Below are 18919 nucleotides of genomic sequence, written 5' to 3' on the forward strand. Positions count from 1 at the left end.
TTTATCAACTGATTGCAATAATGTACATTTGTTTGAACTATTAAATGAACCAAAAATATGACTTATTTTATCTTTGTGAAAATATTGGACACAGTGTGTTAAGTTTATGAGATGCGATGCAAGTGTAAGCCAGTCTAATGATGTCAATGAGGGATTTTTAATCACTTCTATGTTGAAATTGTAACTAATATTGTTGGGTTGGGTTCTGTTTGAAATTGGATTGCATTGTTATGGTATTGCTGTGTATTGTTTTGTTGGATTGATTAATAAAAAATAAAACAAATAGATTTTTGAAAAATGAGAATCGATACTGAATCGTACGTGAGAATGGCGATTTGAATTCGAATCGATTATTTCCCACACCCCTAGTAAATAGTGAGACATTTTAAGTAGGGATGTCCGATAATGGCTTTTTGCCGATATCCGATATTGTCCAACTCTTTAATTACCGATATCAACCGATATATGCAGTCGTGGAATTAACACATTATTATGCCTAATTTGGACAACCAGGTATGGTGAAGATAAGGTACTTTTAAAAAAAATAAATAAAATAAGATAACTAAATTAAAAACATTTTCTTGAATAAAAAAGAAAGTACAACAATATAAAAACAGTTACATAGAAACTAGTAATGAATGAAAATGAGTAAAATTAACTGTTAAAGGTTAGTATTATTAGTGGAGCAGCAGCACGCACAATCATGTGTGCTTACGGACTGTATCCCTTGCAGACTGTATTGATATATATTGTAGGAAGCAGAATATTGATAACAGAAAGAAATGGGGGAGGGAGGTTTTTTGGGTTGGTGCACTAATTGTAAGTGTATCTTGTGTTTTTTATGTTGATTTAATTAAAAAAAAAACAAAAAAACCCCCGATAGATAATAAAAAAAACGATACCGATAATTTCCTATATTACATTTTAACGCATTTATCGGCCGATATTATCGGACATCCCTAATTTTAAGTGCATTTACTAGTATAAGTAATTGTATTTAAGTGCAATCACTAGCACTGCATGTGTTGTAAAGCTCAAAGATGCACATATTTAGACTTTATTTCACATATGTTCATCATGTCGAAGGTGAAAGTAAAAGTTAGTCAGCATGAAAAACATTCTAGACTCCAGAGAACAAACATGTGCTGCTCGGGGGTCAAAAAAGGACTTTTATTAACTTATGTAACCTAACGACATCATCATCATCGTCATGGGCCGATGTCGGGCGAGCGGTGGGCTGCCTCGCCAAGCCACTAAAAGGGTGGGCGTCCAACTCATCGTGTGTTGACCTGCGGACAAGAAGGCGTGGTGAAGACAACAGACATGACCAACGGGGTGCTGTGAGGTCGTACCACGTCGTCAATCTTCAGGATGCTGCGCACCGTCTCCGTGGCCAAGGTAAGGGCGCTGATGGACACCAGCAATGGCTGCACCACCAGCTCCTCCAGGATGTTGGAGATGCCGCCCTGTGGCACACAAACACACACACCAAGGGTTACACCACCAACATCGTGTGTGTGAGGCAGCACACCCACCTTGCGCACGTTGATGCCGGCCGTCTTGTCTCCCTGAGCGTGCCTGTTACGCAGCTCCGTCACGGTGCAGATGGGGTTCAGGCCGGCGTTCTCCGCCAGCGTGGAGGGGATGACCTCCAGGGCGTCGGCGTACGCCCTCACACAGTACGCCTCCATGCCGCCCAGGGCGCGAGAGTACTCGGCCAGACGCACGGCCAGCTCGATCTCGGGGGCGCCGCCGCCGGCGATCAGAGCCCTTGAGACAAAATCTTGTTGATTCTCCTCGTCGCAACAAACATGACAGTCATATTGAAGAGACTTGTGTGAGCGCCCCTCCCCCGCCGGGTTGCCATGACAACCAGGCGGGATGAAGAGGGAGCGTCCATCATTAATGTTCCTCCCCTTGTTACGCCCCAGCAGGACCACAAGTGCTGGAGCGCCTTTGAAGGAGGCTTCTAGACCAGGGTGTCCAAACTTGAAGTCTAATGTGACGGCCATTTTTAAAACCAATACAATAAATACTTTTTTTTACAACTTTTAGGGCTCCCCTCAAGTCTCTGTCATAAAATGTACTAAAATTTATTTTTTCACCGCTTAAATCAACTTCAGATACATCTGATATAAAGTTTGCATTTTTTTTTTTTTACATGTTATACCTTTTTTTGTTAAAGACTAATATTCAAAGTGTAATATTTGATGTGAAGTCATTGGAGCTTTAAATAGGTCAAAAATTAATAACATTAATTTTAATTAATTATTTATACATTATTCAATTTATTATTAATTTTTAAACAATGACAGATCCACCTATTGATATAAAGTTAAATTTTTTGTTTGTTTTATGCTTTTTTTGCTCAAGAAAACCCTGTTTTACTAATAGTAAACACCAAAAATATACAACATGTTCCACCCAAAAAATGTTCAAAGTGTAATATTTGATGTGAAGTCATTGGAGCCTTAAATATGTCAATAATTCACAACATTGATTTTGATGCATTATTATTGTTTTTTTGAGCATGGACAGAAAAATCCCCCTAAAATTCTCAGCGATCCAAACCCACTCATAATTGTACATCATAAGTTTGTATTTTTCATTCTATGCCCTTTTCGTCAAATAAAACATTGTTTTTTTTATGGCAAACACACCAAATATGCAATATTTCTCCCCAAAAATGTCAAAGTGGAATATTTGATGTGACGTAATTGGAGCCATAAATAAGTCAATAATAATAACTTTGTATTTGATTCATTTATACAATATTCAATTTATTATTAATTTTTGAGCAATGACAGATCCACCTATTGATATAAAGTTAAATTTTTTGTTTGTTTTATCCTTTTTTTGCTCAAGAAAACCCTGTTTTACTAATGGTAAACACCAAAAATATACAATATGTTCCACCCAAAAAATGTTCAAAGTGTAATATTTGATGTGAAGTCATTGGAGCCTTAAATAGGTCAATAATTCACAACATTGATTTTGATGCATTTTTTTTTGAGCGATGACAGAAAAATCCCACTAAAATCCTCAGGGATCCAAACCCACTCATAATTGTACATCATAAGTTTGTATTTTTCATTCTGTCTTTTTTGTCAAATAAAACATTGTTTTCTTATGGCAAACACACCAAATATGCAATATTTCTCCCCAAAAATGTCAAAGTGGAATATTTGATGTGACGTAATTGGAGCCATAAATAAGTCAATAATAATAACTTTGTATTTGATTCATTTATACAATATTCAATTTATTATTAATTTTTGAGCAATGACAGATCCACCTATTGATATAAAGTTAGATTTTTTTGTTTGTTTTATGCTTTTTTTGCTCAAGAAAACCCTGTTTTACTAATGGTAAACAACAAAATATACAACATGTTCCACCCAAAAAATGTTCAAAGTGTAATATTTGATGTGAAGTAATTGGAGCCTTAAATAGGTCAATAATTCACAACATTGATTTTGATGCATTATTATTGTTTTTTTGAGCGATGACAGAAAAATCCCCCTAAACTTCTCAGGGATCCAAACCCACTCATAATTGTACATCATAAGTTTGTATTTTTCATTCGATGCCCTTTTCGTCAAATAAAACATTGTTTTTTGCATGGCAAACACACCAAATATGCAATATTTCTCCCCAAAAATGTCAAAGTGGAATATTTGATGTGACGTAATTGGAGCCATAAATAAGTCAATAATTAATAATATTTATTTTAATTCAATATTTATACATTATTCAATTTATTATTAATTTTTACGCAATGACTGATCCACCTATTGATATAAAGTTAATTTTTGTATTTGTTTTATGCTTTTTTTGCTAAAGAAAACCCTGTTCTATTAATGGTAAACACCAAAAATATACATTAATATACAGTAATTGGAGCCTTAAATAGGTCAATAATTCATTGATTTTGATTAATTATTATTGGTGAGCAATAACAGTTTTAAAGAATAAAACTTAACACTGCAACTTTTTCTCCTTACATTTCACCTCTTTGCCCTTTTTTCTTCTTTTTCTAGTAGTATTTTTGAGAATAAACACTTTGGACACCTCCGATCTAGAAAGTCACATGACACGGGCCCCCGCCCCCGACCCACCTTTTCTTGACCAGACAGCGGATGACGCAGAGGGCGTCGTGGATGGATCGCTCCGCCTCCTCGATCACCAGCTTGTTGGAGCCTCTGACCACGATGCTCACCGTCTTCCCGGGATTGGCACACCCCGTGATCTACGAGCGGCGAACAACAAACGTTTAGCGTCGGCCTCGCCGTTTCCCCCGGCCGAGCACGCGCACCTTGACCAGCTTGCCAGAGCCGTCCAGGCTGACTTCCTCGGCCATCTCGGCCAGACCCAGCATCTCGGGAGTGAAGTGGTCGATGTGGGCGATGGGCTTGGTGCCGATGGTCTGAGACACAAGGTTAGGTTACAGTACTGGTAAAACAAGTCCTGATCCAGTTTCCATGACACGCAGGGGAACACAGGTCATGTGACTCACTAACAACTCTTTGTTCAGTCTTTTTTTTTCACTGGCCTGTTTAATATTCAAAGTAGGGATGGACAAATCCATACAGCAAGACATAATATATACATTTAATCAGATATTTCATTAATAGTGCTGATATTTGGCATTTTGACGTATATCAATATTGGCCTTTCTATCAACAATATATACACATAATTAGTGAATTTAAGAGTTCTAACCATTGCTCAAGTACCAGACCTTTTGTCCTGCATGTGAAAAGTGTCATTCCATCATGCACTCATGTTTGATGACAAAGTGTTCTATTATAAAAACATACTCAACAATTATTTAATAATACCACTTTAACATTTGACAACCCAACAATAATACACTTATTTAATAATACCAACTTAACATTTAACAAAACAATCATAGTTATATAATAATACTACCTTAACATTTAACAAAACAATCATACAGTTATATAATAATACTACCTTAACATTTAGCAAAACAATTATACACTTATTTAATAATACCACCTTAACATTTGACAACCAAACAATTATACACTTATTTAATAATACCAACTTAACATTTAACAAAACAATCATAGTTATATAATAATACTACCTTAACATTTAGCAAAACAATTATACACCTATTTAATAATACCACCTTAACATTTAACAACAAAACAATTATACACCTATCTAATACCACCTTAACATTTAACAAAACAATTCCACATATTTAATAATACCACCTTAACATTTGACAACCAAACATCCATCCATCCATTTCTACCGCTTGTCCCTTAAGATTCCACACTTATTTAACACCACCACCTTAATATTTGACAACAAAACAATTATACACTTACGTATTTAATAATACCACCTTAACATTTGACAACCCAGCAATAATACTTATTTAATAATACTACCTTAATATTTGACAAAACAATTACACACTTGTATAATAATACTACCTTAACATTTAGCAAAACAATTATACACATATTTAATAATACCACTTTAACATTTCACAACAAAACATTCTACACTTATTTAATAATACCACCTGGACATTTGCCTACCAAACAATTATACACTTATTTAATAATACCACCTTAACATTTAAAAAAACAATTATACACTTATTTAATAATACCACCTTAACATTTGACAACCAAACAATTATACACTTATTTAATAATACCACCTTAACATTTTACAACCAAACAATTATACTTATTCAATAATACCACCTTAACATTTGACAACCAAACATCCATCCATTTTCTACCGTTTGTCCCTTTTAATTCCACACATATTTAATACCACCACCTTAATATTTGACAACAAAACAATTACACTTATTTAATACCACCTTAACATTTGCCAACCAAACAATTATACACTTATTTAATAATACCACCTTAACATTTGCCAACCAAACAATTATACTCTTATTTAATAATACCACCTTAACGTTTAACAAAACAATTATACACTTATTTAATAATACCACCTTAACATTTACCAAATCAATTATACACTTATTTAATAATACCACCTTAACATTTGCCAACCAAACAATTACACTTATTTAATAATACCACCTTAACATTTGCCAACCAAACAATTATACACTTATTTAATAATACCACCTTAACATTTACCAACCAAACAATTATACTCTTATTTAATAATACCACCTTAACGTTTAACAAAACAATTATACACTTATTTAATAATACCACCTTAACATTTAACAAAACAATTATACACTTATTTAATAATACCACCTTAACATTTGACAACCAAACAATTATACACTTATTTAATAATACCACCTTAACATTTTACAACCAAACAATTATACTTATTTAATAATACCACCTTAACATTTGACAACCAAACATCCATCCATTTTCTACCGTTTGTCCCTTTTAATTCCACACATATTTAATACCACCACCTTAATATTTGACAACAAAACAATTACACTTATTTAATACCACCTTAACATTTGACAACCAAACAATTATACACTTATTTAATAATACCACCTTAACATTTGACAACCAAACAATTCCACACTTATTTAATAATACCACCTTAACATTTGCCAACCAAACAATTATACACTTATTTAATAATACCACCTTAACATTTGCCAACCAAACAATTATACACTTATTTAATAATACCACCTTAACATTTGCCAACCAAACAATTATACACTTATTTAATAATACCACCTTAACATTTGCCAACCAAACAATTATACTCTTATTTAATAATACCACCTTAACGTTTAACAAAACAATTATACACTTATTTAATAATACCACCTTAACATTTACCAAATCAATTATACACTTATTTAATAATACCACCTTACCATTTGCCAACCAAACAATTACACTTATTTAATAATACCACCTTAACATTTGCCAACCAAACAATTATACACTTATTTAATAATACCACCTTAACATTTACCAACCAAACAATTATACTCTTATTTAATAATACCACCTTAACGTTTAACAAAACAATTATACACTTATTTAATAATACCACCTTCACATTTAACAAAACAATTATACACTTATTTAATAATACCACCTTCACATTTAACAAATCAATTATACACTTATTTAATAATACCACCTTAACATTTAACAAATCAATTATACACTTATTTAATAATACCACCTTAACATTTGACAACCAAACAATTATACACTTATTTAATAATACCACCTTAACATTTACCAACCAAACAATTATACTCTTATTTAATAATACCACCTTAACCTTTAACAAAACAATTATACACTTATTTAATAATACCACCTTAACATTTAACAAAACAATTATACACTTATTTAATAATACCACCTTAACATTTAACAAATCAATTACACACTTATTTAATAATACCACCTTAACATTTGCCAACCAAACAATTACACTTATTTAATAATACCACCTTAACATTTTACAACCAAACAATTATACACTTATTTAATAATACTACCTTAACATTTGCCAACCAAACAATTATACACTTATTTAATAATACCACCTTAACATTTAACCAAACAATTATACACTTATTTAATAATACCACCTTAACATTTGACAACCAAACATCCATCCATCCATTTTCTACCGTTTGTCCCTTTTAATTCCACACGTATTTAATACCACCACCTTAATATTTGACAACAAAACAATTACACTTATTTAATACCACCTTAACATTTGACAACCAAACAATTACACAAAGCGATTATTAGTGCTGATATTTTGCATTTTGACGTATATCAATATTGGCCTTTCTTTTAACAATATATACACATAATTAGTGAATTTAAGCGTTCTAACCATTGCTCAAGTACCAGACCTTTTGTCCTGCATGTGAAAAGTGTCATTTCATCATGCACTCACGTTTGATGCAAAGTGTTGGATTATAAAAACATACTCTCATTGTCAATAATTCTCCCCAAATATGTTTTACTATCTGCCAGGGCATTTATTTGAGTTCAAGTGAGGATTCTTCTCAGGTCTGCTTTCACTGCGGTGCTCTCAGGCCACACCCCTCTCTTGCTGTGCTGCTCGAAGCTTAACCGCATAGTCATGTTCCCACTTCTGGCGATATTGTATATATTTGATGTGGTATGAGGATGCATGATAGTAGCAACATTGCATTCAAGCTGGGTGCCTCCTCAAGGATCTGTACAGGTCATACCAGCACGTATGAGAAGGTCTTACATTTAGCCCTGCTCTATCTTGCAAATTGAGTTATTCCTCATCTTCCACTGATAATAATACTTTAAGGGAGCGAGGAATAGTACTACTCACCTTGCAGATGAACTCGATGTCTTCTCTCTCGATGTCCTTCACCACCATGATCTTCATCTTGTTGAGGAAGTGCAGTGCCAGGTCGCTCATGGCGTCCCTGCGGCGGCACGATGGCGGCATTAGACGGCGGGACGGTGGGTTTGCGTGCGACGGTCTCTTACCTGAGGATGGACTTCTGGATGAGCAGCACGTTGCAGCCGGCCTTCTTGATCTGTTTGACCATGTTGAGGATGTAAGCGCGCTCCTCGCGCAGCACGCGGTCCATCTGGGCGTAGTCCGACACCACGATCTGGTTGTCCATCTGTGGGGGAACGTGGCGTTGATGCAAACAGGAAGGAGTTCCATGACAAGCTCAAAGTCGGCGCCGTGTGACTCACATCAGTTTTGGGAGGAGACAAACAGAACTGGATGAGGCCGATCTTGGCCTTCTCTACTCGGCTCACTCCAGCGCTCGCCACCTTCTGGGTCAGCACCAGCCCGTCCACCAGCTGACAGTCGTCGATGGTGCCACTGCAACACCGGCGCACAATGAGCGCGCTCGCACTCGGGACGGCGTCACCCGAGCACGTGGCCACTTACCCGAGCTTCTTGATGACTTTGACGTCCTGCAGGTCCACGCCGGTGGCGGTGGCGGGGTCGATGACCCGCATGACGGCGTCCACGCTCATGGGCGCCAGCAGGCTGGAGTACTGCGACACCACCTTGGAGCACAGCGACGTGGTGGCGCTGTTGAGCAGAGTTTCGCGGTCGCTCAGCTCCACGGGCCGGCTCATGGCCGTCAGAACCTCCACGCCTTTGTCCACCGCCTTCTGGAAGGACTCCGAGATGATGGTGGGGTGGATGCCTGAGGGGAGGAGTCAGCCGCTGTCATCTGGTTTTAAACGTTCTACGTGCAACAATAATAGAGATGAACATCGTTCCGCCAGGCACACATACCTTTCTGGAGCAGTTTGGAGCAGGCATCAAGGAGGGCGCCCGCGATCACCACCACAGAGGTGGTGCCATCGCCCGCCTCGATGTCTTGAGCTTTGGACAGCTCCACCAGCTGAAACACACACAGAGATGATGTTGCTGTTAACGCACTTTGTGTGTCTTTTTACGCTTTGAAATCAGAAAGGATGTACATCTCCGGAAGTCTGCACGTCCCCGGGACGCAGGTTTTTTTTTGTTTTTTTTTAACCGACCCTGCCTTGTCCGGATCAAAACTCCGGTTTGCTTGTTTTTTAAAAAATGTATTATTGCTTTCCGCCGGTGTTTTGTTTTGTTTGTATTTGCCGGTGTTGTGCCAAAAGTAGAGATGTCCGATAATAGATTTTTTGCTATTATTCTGATATTGTCCAACTCTTAATTACTGATATCAGTGTTTCCCATAAACTGCCAAGATACCTGTGGCGGTGGGGGCGTGGTCACCATGACATCATCGAGTAATTTGCTCAATTTACTACAATGATTTGATTTTCTCTAAAAAGCCTCAAAAAATGTATACTTACTAATTAATAATAACAGTTTTGTTTTAAACGTCCATCCATCCATCCATCCATTTTACAATATAATTACAACACTTTATGTACATATTTATATACAGATTTGAACAATAAGTTATTCACTAAATATATATTCACTATATTTATTAATAGTGGTTCTTACAAAAAATATATCTTATAAAATATAAAAGCTAAAATGTCTCTTAAAGCTCTGCCCCTTTAATTAGTGCATACTAAATAATTTAACTTTAGCCTACTACTACAACCATATTATTTACCAGCAACATAAAGTGAAACAGAGGCAGAGGTGTCCTGCCACAGTCAGTAACAAATAAACAGAAAACAGTAGTGGTGGTAGATAGACACAGAGCTTCATCAAACATCTGATCCACTGAACAAAGAGGTCCAAAAATCTTGAACTTTAGACTGCCATCAATTTTACTCCCTACACTTAACCATGTGTTTCCTACTGCCTGCAGACTTTGCACCCTTTGTTATATACACATGTTGTGTTTCTAATATAAATACATTTAATAAAGTCAAATACAAATAAGGCAACAAGAGAAGTATCCTACACTTCTCTTTTGTAAAGTAAATCTGAACAGCCGATATGGGCATCTACATCAACTATATGATTTGCCTGAGAAGCTGGAGAGGACACAAAAAAATAAATAAAAAAATAAAAAAAATAAAAAAACATTTTTAAATTTATTTTCTATTTGTGGCGGACGTAATTCTTTCGTGGCAGGCCGCCACAAATAAATGAATGTGTAGGAAACCCTGGATATCAACCGATACCGATATATACAGTTGTGGAATGAACACATTATTATGCCTAATTTTGTTGTGATGCCCCGCTGGATGCATTAAACAATGTAACAAGGTTTTCCAAAATAAATCAACTCAAGTTATGGAAAAAAAATGCCAACATGGCACTGCCATATTTATTATTGAAGTCACAAAGTGCATTTTTTTTTTTAACATGCCTCAAAACAGCAGCTTGGAATTTGGGACATGAGGAGGTTGAGGTGGGGTGTATATTGTAGCGTCCCAGAAGAGTCAGTGCTGCAAGGGGTTCTGGGTATTTGTTCTGTTGTGTTACGGTGCGGATGTTCTCCCGAAATGTGTTTGTCATTCTTGTTTGGTGTGGGTTCACAGTGTGGCGCATATTTGTAACAGTGTTAAAGTTGTTTATACGGCCGCCCTCAGTGTGACCTGTATGACTGTTGACCAAGTATGCTTTGCATTCACTTGTGTGTGTGAAAAGCCGTAGATATTATGTGACTGGGCCGGCACGCAAAGGCAGTGCCTTTAAGGTTTATTGGCGCTCTGTACTTCTCCCTACGTCCGTGTACACAGCGGCGTTTTAAAAAGTCATACATTTTACCTTCTGAAACTGATACCGATCATTTTGAAACCGATAATTCCCGATATTACATTTTAAAGCATTTATCGGCCAATAATATCTGCAGTCCGATATTATCGGACATCCCTAGCCAAAAGGTATTTCCTTGGCGGGAGCGCGCACAGCTGGCTAAAGCCAGGCTAAAACAAACACTTTTATCTTCGTGGCTATTGTTAATGCTACGTGTTTTATCGTGTCCGGAAAATGACAGTTTGCCTTTTCTGTGCTATTAATGAGATTTCAAGGACTGTTGTTAGTCCCATGTTGTGATAAAACCTCTTTCTTGTTTGGAAGTGTGGAGAATGCATATATTTTTAAGAGTTCTTTCTTTATTCATAGTCATGTTAAAAGCAGCTAATGTTTTCCCATGTGTACTCTTTTTGCTTGTATCTTATGTCCGCAAGTAAACTCTGTGCTTTACCTTGAAGCGTTGGAATGTGGGAGTATAGCATACTCCCTTTTTACCTTATCAGTATTAGAACAAAGAGGCTGTATTCCTTTCTGGGCAGGGTGGGGGCTGTTTTTCGTATTCAATAAGTTGTCTCTTCACGTTTGATTTTCGGACCACTTCTGGATGCTGGTATTAGCGCATTTGTAAGGACTGGCCTCCAAAAGCTTTAGTAAAACTTGGTAATATTCCTATTCTGTCTTGATGGTCCTTCTTACTCAACATATATGTCATCTGAAAGAACTTGGGATTGACCAGTGACTTTAATTCGCTGAGAGGAAGACTGGTCAGACGCAACAGAAGATACATACAATTGTAACTGTTATTTCTTCCTGCACATTATACACACCGTATTTCCTTGATTAGCCGCAGGGGCGCTAATTAATTTAAAACCTCCTGTCACTCCTGCGCTTACCAGAAGCCTGCGGGATGGCCAAGCATGCGCTAATTATTTTAAAACCTCTTCCCACTCCGGCGCTTACCTTATCATGAAAAGCACATTTAATTAAAAAAAACGTTATTATTGTCTTACCTTTAGGTATAAATGAGTCTATGCCAGCTCCTTTTGAAGAAAAGCATCGATATAGAAGTCTTCCTTATCTTTCTTCAGTTTTAAAAGTCTCTCTGTCTCGATGCAGATCTTCCTTTTAAGTATTACCTCCTGCTTCGATTGAAAGTCCTGTTTAGAAAACTGTTTTATTTTAGATATGTAATCCTCCATGGTAAAAGTCCAAGCAAACAATGGCTGTGCACTCTTGCTGCCGGTTGTCTTCTTCTGCAGCACTCTTCTGCAGTACCAGCAGTCGCAAGAAGGATCACTAGCGCCCTCTACCACCAGGAGGCGGTAGTCATTTAATGACTCATATTTGACCCGGCGGAAGTGCCAAGCATGCGCTAATTATTTTGCGAAACGAGTTTGACCCGGCTGTAATTCAAGGCATGCGAATACCATATTACCGGCACCAATTCAAGGAAATACGGTATTTATAAAGTCTTTGGATGTATTCATTTATGTAACATTTTCATGAAATGTAATATTGCCTGACAAAAAGTGATTCAACGTAATATTTTGATACTGACACTCATCTCTGCATATTTTATAGTGTTATGAGCATTACATACATCAAAATCAAGTATCTACTGTACTGCATACTTGTTGAAATACCCTTTACAAAGCTAAAATGTGCTGAATTTCCCCCAAGGATCAATAAAGTACTTTGTGTTCTAAAATCTACCCAAACGACCACTTTGCTCCTGCCAAAAAATTATTTCAAAGTAATATTTTGATATTGACACATCTCATCTGTATATTTTAGGAGAATACTCTTTATTGTTTATGACAACCTTTTTCCAAAACACAATATAGAATGTGAGATATAACAGGATAATGTATACATTTACCATTTGTTTTCAAAACGCTTACAAAATAGTGGGACTCCATTTTTTATGACTTGGGAAATTCCTAGCGCCAACACTGCACAGTGATCAATGCTACACATACCACATATTTCTCTAATCCATTTTCGTTTCCACAATTTTCAATACTTACTCAATACCATGATAAACAAAAATAAACAATGTACTTTTAAATTGACTACCGTATTTTCCGGACTATAAGGCGCACTTAAAAATCTTTTCACCCCCCCTCAAAACTCGACAGTACGCCTTATAACCCGGTGCGCCTAATGTACGGCATCACCCTGGTTGTGCTTACTGACCTCGGAGCAGTTTGATTTGGTACATGGTGAAATGATAAGTGTTACCAGTAGATGGCAGTCACACATAAGAGATACGTGTAGACTGCAATATGACGCCAGTAAACACCACCAACATTTTATATGTTCCATTGAAAATATAGAACATTACACAAGTCGCTCAAAAACCTATCAAAATGTTTTAGTAGGACTTTGGTAAGCTATGAAGCCACACCGCTTGATGGATTGTACTGTGCTTCAACATAGGAGTATATTATTGTGTGTGTATAAGGTAAGACATATCTGTTGTTTTATTTCGCAATATTATGCAAAAGAAACTTTTCTTCCTTTCTGGTAACTGCTGATCTGTATTTGGGATCTGCATAAGTCCTGAAAATTTGCGCGTAGTCAATAAGCTTCTTTTTCTCTATCTTCTTGTTATGGGACATTCATTCTCCGCTGTTGCCATCTCTAATATAAAGTAGTGTAAAGTTCTTACTTATATCTGTCAGTAAACTCGCCATGAAAGCACTAAAACATACCGGTATAGTGAGTTTTTCAACCACTGTGCCGCGGCACACTAGTCACAGTCTGGTGTGCCGTGGGAGATTATCTAATTTCATCTATTTGGGTTAAAAATGTTTTTTTTTGCAAACCAGTAATTATAATCCACAAATAATGTGCCATTGTTGAGTGTCTGTACTGTCTGGAGATCGGCAGACTTACCACGTTATACACTTCCATATCAGTAGGTGGCAGCCGGTAGCTAATTGCTTTGTAGATGTCGGAAACAGCGGGAGGCAGTGTGCAGGTAAAAAGGTGTCTAATGCTTAAGCCAAAAATAAACAAAAGGTGAGTGCCCCTAAGAAAAGGCATTAAAGCTTAGGGAAGGCTATGCAGAACAAAACTAGAACTGAAATGGCTACAAAGTAAACAAAAACAGAATGCTGGACGACAGCAAAGACTTACTGTGGAGCAAAGACGGCGTCCACAATGTACATCCGAACATGACATGACAATCAACAATGTCCCCGCAAAGAAGGATAACAACAACTGAAATATTCTTGATTGCTAAAACAAAGTAGATGTGTGGAATATCGCTCAAAGGAAGACATGAAACTGCTACAGGAAAATACCAAATAAAGAGAAAAAGCCACCAAAATAGGAGCGCAAGACAAGAACTAAAACACTACACACAGGAAAACAGCAATAAACTCCAAATAAGTCAGGGTGTGATGTGACAGGTGGTGACAGTACACCTACTTTGAGACAAGAGCTATAGTGATGCATGCTTGGTTATGCTTTAAAGTCAATTGTGACGACTTTTTACTGTCAACTGAGTTTCATTTTTTAATGAATTTTTTAACTTATTTATTATTTATAATGTCTGCTGGTGGTGTGCCTCCGCATTTTATCAATAAAAAAAAAGTGCCTTGGCTCAAACAAGGTTGAAAAACACTGATGTAGACTACAAGGAAGTCTTTGACAATTAGAGAACAAATAATAATAATATGACCCCTTTAATGCGCCTTATAATCCGATGCGCCTTTATTACGAAAATAGACCTGAATAGACCCGCTCATCGACAGTGCGTCTTTTAATCCGGTGCGCCCTATGGTCCGGAAAATATGGTATATGTGGAAACACTGGACTTTTTAGGACAAAGGTCTTTGGTTCTGACCCAGTGCGCACACGCGGAGACTAAGGAAAAATTACAACATTCGTTACCCGACGACGCTGAAAGAAAGCAGGAATCGATGTGTTCTTTGTGTGTTGGCGTCGGCGTGTTATCGACGTGATGGATGCTTTCACCAACCGAGAAGGAACCTACCATCTTGGCGGCGGGGTGGAGCACCTGCATCTGCTTCAAGATGGTGGCCCCGTCGTTGGTGATGGTCACGTCACCTTTCTCATCCTGGATCTGAAAGAAGAAGCAGCAGCATTTGAAGAGGCAGACGAGGCCCGACTGATGTTAGCAGCGGGCAAGACGCCGTGGTGCGTTCACTGACCATCTTGTCCATTCCTTTGGGGCCCAGACTGGTTCTGATGGCGTCAGCAACAGCTGTCAATCACACGTCAGACGGCCATTATTACATCCACAAATGCACATTCACGCCCAGATATATATATTGAAACATGACGTAACGGTTTTTGTCCAGCCCAACCCAAGATGCCCTGTAGTTCCTTCTAGTACTACTTTTATTTACCTTTGGCAGCAGAAATGTTACTGTATCTTATCTGGGCCGGCTTGTCGCGGTCCACATACGCCCCTCCTTTGTATTTGCCGACGTTTGAAGACTTCGGTACAGCCATCGCTGCGGGCATCGCGACTTTAATAAACGGCGAAAGATGTCGGACGGTCACTTCAGAACGGCCCCGATGTGTCCTGAAGATGAATCCGGACGCCTTGATTTAGGATGGAAGTGGATTTTGTGAAGTCCACCTTGTCCGTCTTCAGAAGGTTCCAGAAGCCGCGGGGGAGGAGCTAAGAAGAGGGCGCACAGAGATGACGTCGACAGGCAGTACTAGTCAATCACCGGAAGTATAGACCTTGTTTTGGAAAGACATTACTATAAAACAAGTATTTTATGTTTAAATGTCATTAAAAGTGCAGATTCATTAAAAAGTTACTACTGTAACCTATTTTTTGTGGTGGAGTGTTTGTTATTATAAACTCCGCTCCATCACAACGTGTCACCACTTCCGCTCTTACCGCCTTCAAAATAAGGGCTCAAGGCATATACTGTATAACCGCTTATAACAGGAACTTAACGTCACAAAGAGGAACATCCATAAAAATAGGTAACATATTCGGAGGCGTGGGTTCGAATCCCACCGCTGCCACCAAGGGTTTATATCTGTCGCTTATACTGTATAAAACTACAAAATAACAAAGACGGAGGCTCCAGTTTTACACGAGGGCCACTTTATTTCGTTTGTTTTTAAAAAAAAACTCCGCTCCACCACAATGTGTCACCACTTCCGCTCTTGGCGCCTTCAAAATAAGAGCTCAATGCATGTACTGTATAACAGCTTATAACAGGAACTTAACGTCCAAAGAGGCAAGTCCATAAAAATAGGTTACACTACATTTAACTTTTTTTTCTCTATTTTGTGTGTGACGGTTTATCGCTGAATTTAAAAGGACGATGCTTCCGGTTCGATTAGCTACGCCTGGTCGGTGTCAAACAGGAAGGACGCAGGTTTGGATCGAAATGTTTGGAGTGCTGTTAAAGAAGTATTTTGTCTAAAAAAATATATTCGCGGATAAGTTTGTGATTCGGTCCCTTTTTGCTTGTCCGTCACCGTCATATTTGGCAACCTTTGCTGGAGGCTCGTCGTCGCAAACGGTCAGTGTTAGCTAAGCTAGCTTAGTTTAGCTGCAGCCACGATGAAGCTAATTAAACAGAAACATAAATAACTGCTCATAAACATAAACCAAAGCAAATAACACATGAGTCTTAATGAAACTTGTTGTTTCTCTTTTCTATACGCACTTTTTGGCTACATTAAAGTACAATACATTTAATTCAGGTGGGAATTTAAGATTTAGATGAGTTTATTTCAAAGGGGAAAAGGGACAAGCAGTAGAAAATGGATAGATTGATGGACGGACAATGCAATTTCATAGAACACATGACTACACATGGTTAAAAAAGCCAGAATTAGCTAGAAGGCTAGTTTTCATCTGTAGTCCCCTGGCCATGTTGTAAAAAAAGGCAGTAATATTACAATTTCCAAAGAAAAAAAGCACACAATACATCCGATCCAATCCACTTTATTTATATAGCATATTTAAACAACAAGAATGTTTCCAAAGTGCTGCACAGCCATGTTAAAAACAATTTTAAAAACACCATTATGCTCCACCAATGACTGAATAAAAACAAAAAATAAATAATTATAAAAACAATATAAAAATAAATATGATTAAAAACGATTTTAAAGGGTAAAACCAATTAAAAAAGTAAATAGAAATCCAAATGTATTAAAAAAACCCACAGAGGACAGAAGACTTTTATTATTTATTTATTATTATTATTACTTTTATTATTTATTTATCATTTAAGACCACACAACTCACATATACGATATGATAAAAAAACAAATACAACATAACATTTATCTTAGCATCAAAACAGGCTCATCTTTTAGTGCTGGCAGCTGTCATAAACCACATTTTCAATTTTTTTGTGAAGGCCTTGTAAGTTGTGACCAGTTGAACCTCCTCGGGTACTGAGTTCCACACATTTGCACTCCTTACTGACCAGGCCCACTTACTGAAAGTGCTTCTAAAGCACTAACTTGAGCACTATAATGTATGCAACCAAGCCAAATTCAGTTTTAGAGGTATACAATTTCTCCTGCCTTATACTGTTTTTGACACAAAAAAAAAACGTTTAATTAGCTCAGTTCAATGTAGTAAAGTATGCCAGTGTGAACTATAACCTAAAGCAGTGTTTTTCAACCACTGTGCCGCGGCACACTGGTGTGCCGTGAGATACAGTCTGGTGTGCCGTGGGAGATTATCTAATTTCACCTATTTGGGTTAAAAATATATTTTGCAAACCAGTAATTATAGTCTGCAAATTATGTGTTGTTGTTGAGTGTCGGTGCTGTCTAGAGCTCGGCAGAGTAACCGTGTAATACTCTTCCATATCAGTAGGGGGCAGCCAGTAGCTAATTGCTATGTAGATGTCGGAAACAGCGGGAGGTGAGTGCCCCTAAGAAAAGGCATTGAAGCTTAGGGAAGGCTATGCAGAGCAAAACTAAAAATGAACTGGCTACAAAATAAACAAAAACAGAATGCTGGACGACAGCAAAGACTTACTGTGGAGCAAAGACAATGTACATCTGAACATGACAATCGACAATGTCCCCACAAAGGAGGATGAAAACGACTGAAATATTCTTGATTGCTAAAACAAAGTAGATGTGGGAAATATCGCTCAAAGGAAGACATGAAACTGATACAGGAAAATACCAAAAAAAGAGAAAAAGCCACCAAAATAGGAGCGCAAGACAAGAAGTAAAACACTACACGCAGGAAAACAGCACAAAAGTCCAAATAAGTCAGGGTGTGATGTGACAGGTGGTGACAGTACACCTACTTTGAGACAAGAGCTATAGTGACGCATGCTTGGTTATGCTTTAAAGTCATACCCAACAATTGCGACAACGACTTTTTACTGTCAACTGAGTTTCATTTTTTTATGATTTCTGCTGGTGGTGTGCCTCCGCAATTTTTCAATGCAAAAAATGTTCTTTGACTCAAAAAAGTTTGAAAAACACTGACCTAAATAATCAAACCAAAATGGCAATTTTAGTTTGAGGCACATTATTTTAATATTTATCACATTACAATTGTGGACAGTCAATGCTTATATATTCCGAAATCAAATCAAGTTGTGGTTAAAAACTATTATGGTACATATGTTTTTCATAGAGTGTCTTTTGGAGAGGGTGGCACAGGGGTTAGGGCATGTGCCTCACAATACGAAGGTCCTGAGTAGTCCTGAGTTCAATC

General features: G+C 37.4%; 2 protein-coding genes across 4 annotated transcripts in view; one reads left to right on the plus strand and one right to left on the minus strand.

The window, feature by feature from the left end:
• Window positions 1-1149: 1149 nt before the first annotated feature.
• On the minus strand, window positions 1150-15896 carry cct4 (chaperonin containing TCP1, subunit 4 (delta)). The gene is made up of 13 exons (XM_062026329.1): window positions 15600-15896; window positions 15402-15454; window positions 15224-15313; window positions 9298-9406; window positions 8941-9205; window positions 8739-8871; window positions 8523-8662; window positions 8362-8458; window positions 4316-4426; window positions 4119-4249; window positions 1536-1770; window positions 1353-1466; window positions 1150-1289 (listed from the first exon to the last, which is right to left on the minus strand). Exons 1-13 carry the CDS (start codon window positions 15715-15717, stop codon window positions 1275-1277), a joined length of 1611 nt encoding a protein of 536 aa, XP_061882313.1. The 5' UTR covers window positions 15718-15896; the 3' UTR covers window positions 1150-1274.
• Window positions 15897-16458: 562 nt separating this feature from the next.
• The window catches only part of pus10 (pseudouridine synthase 10), an 18529-nt gene continuing 16068 nt past the window's right edge, over window positions 16459-18919 (plus strand). For 2 of the 3 annotated variants that reach the window (XM_062026330.1, XM_062026331.1), the window contains exon 1: window positions 16459-16595. In XM_062026330.1, the coding sequence (XP_061882314.1) occupies window positions 16542-16595 (54 nt within the window). In that variant the 5' untranslated portion in view covers window positions 16459-16541. Of the gene's footprint in view, window positions 16743-18919 lie in introns of all 3 variants that reach the window. The other variant, XM_062026332.1, reaches the window with a different exon arrangement.

Source organism: Entelurus aequoreus, linkage group LG18 (genome assembly GCF_033978785.1).
Source record: "Entelurus aequoreus isolate RoL-2023_Sb linkage group LG18, RoL_Eaeq_v1.1, whole genome shotgun sequence".
In the NCBI taxonomy this organism is placed as follows: domain Eukaryota; kingdom Metazoa; phylum Chordata; class Actinopteri; order Syngnathiformes; family Syngnathidae; genus Entelurus; species Entelurus aequoreus.

Coding starts and splice junctions, on each gene's coding strand:
- cct4 (XM_062026329.1), bottom strand. CDS start 15,717: ATGCCCGCAGCGATGGCTGTACCGAAGTCTTCAAACGTCGGCAAATAC. Junction 4,427..8,361: donor ACATCGAGTTCATCTGCAAG/GTGAGTAGTACT, acceptor CTTGTGTCTCAG/ACCATCGGCACCAAGCCCAT. Junction 1,467..1,535: donor CCGGCATCAACGTGCGCAAG/GTGGGTGTGCTG, acceptor TGTGTGCCACAG/GGCGGCATCTCCAACATCCT.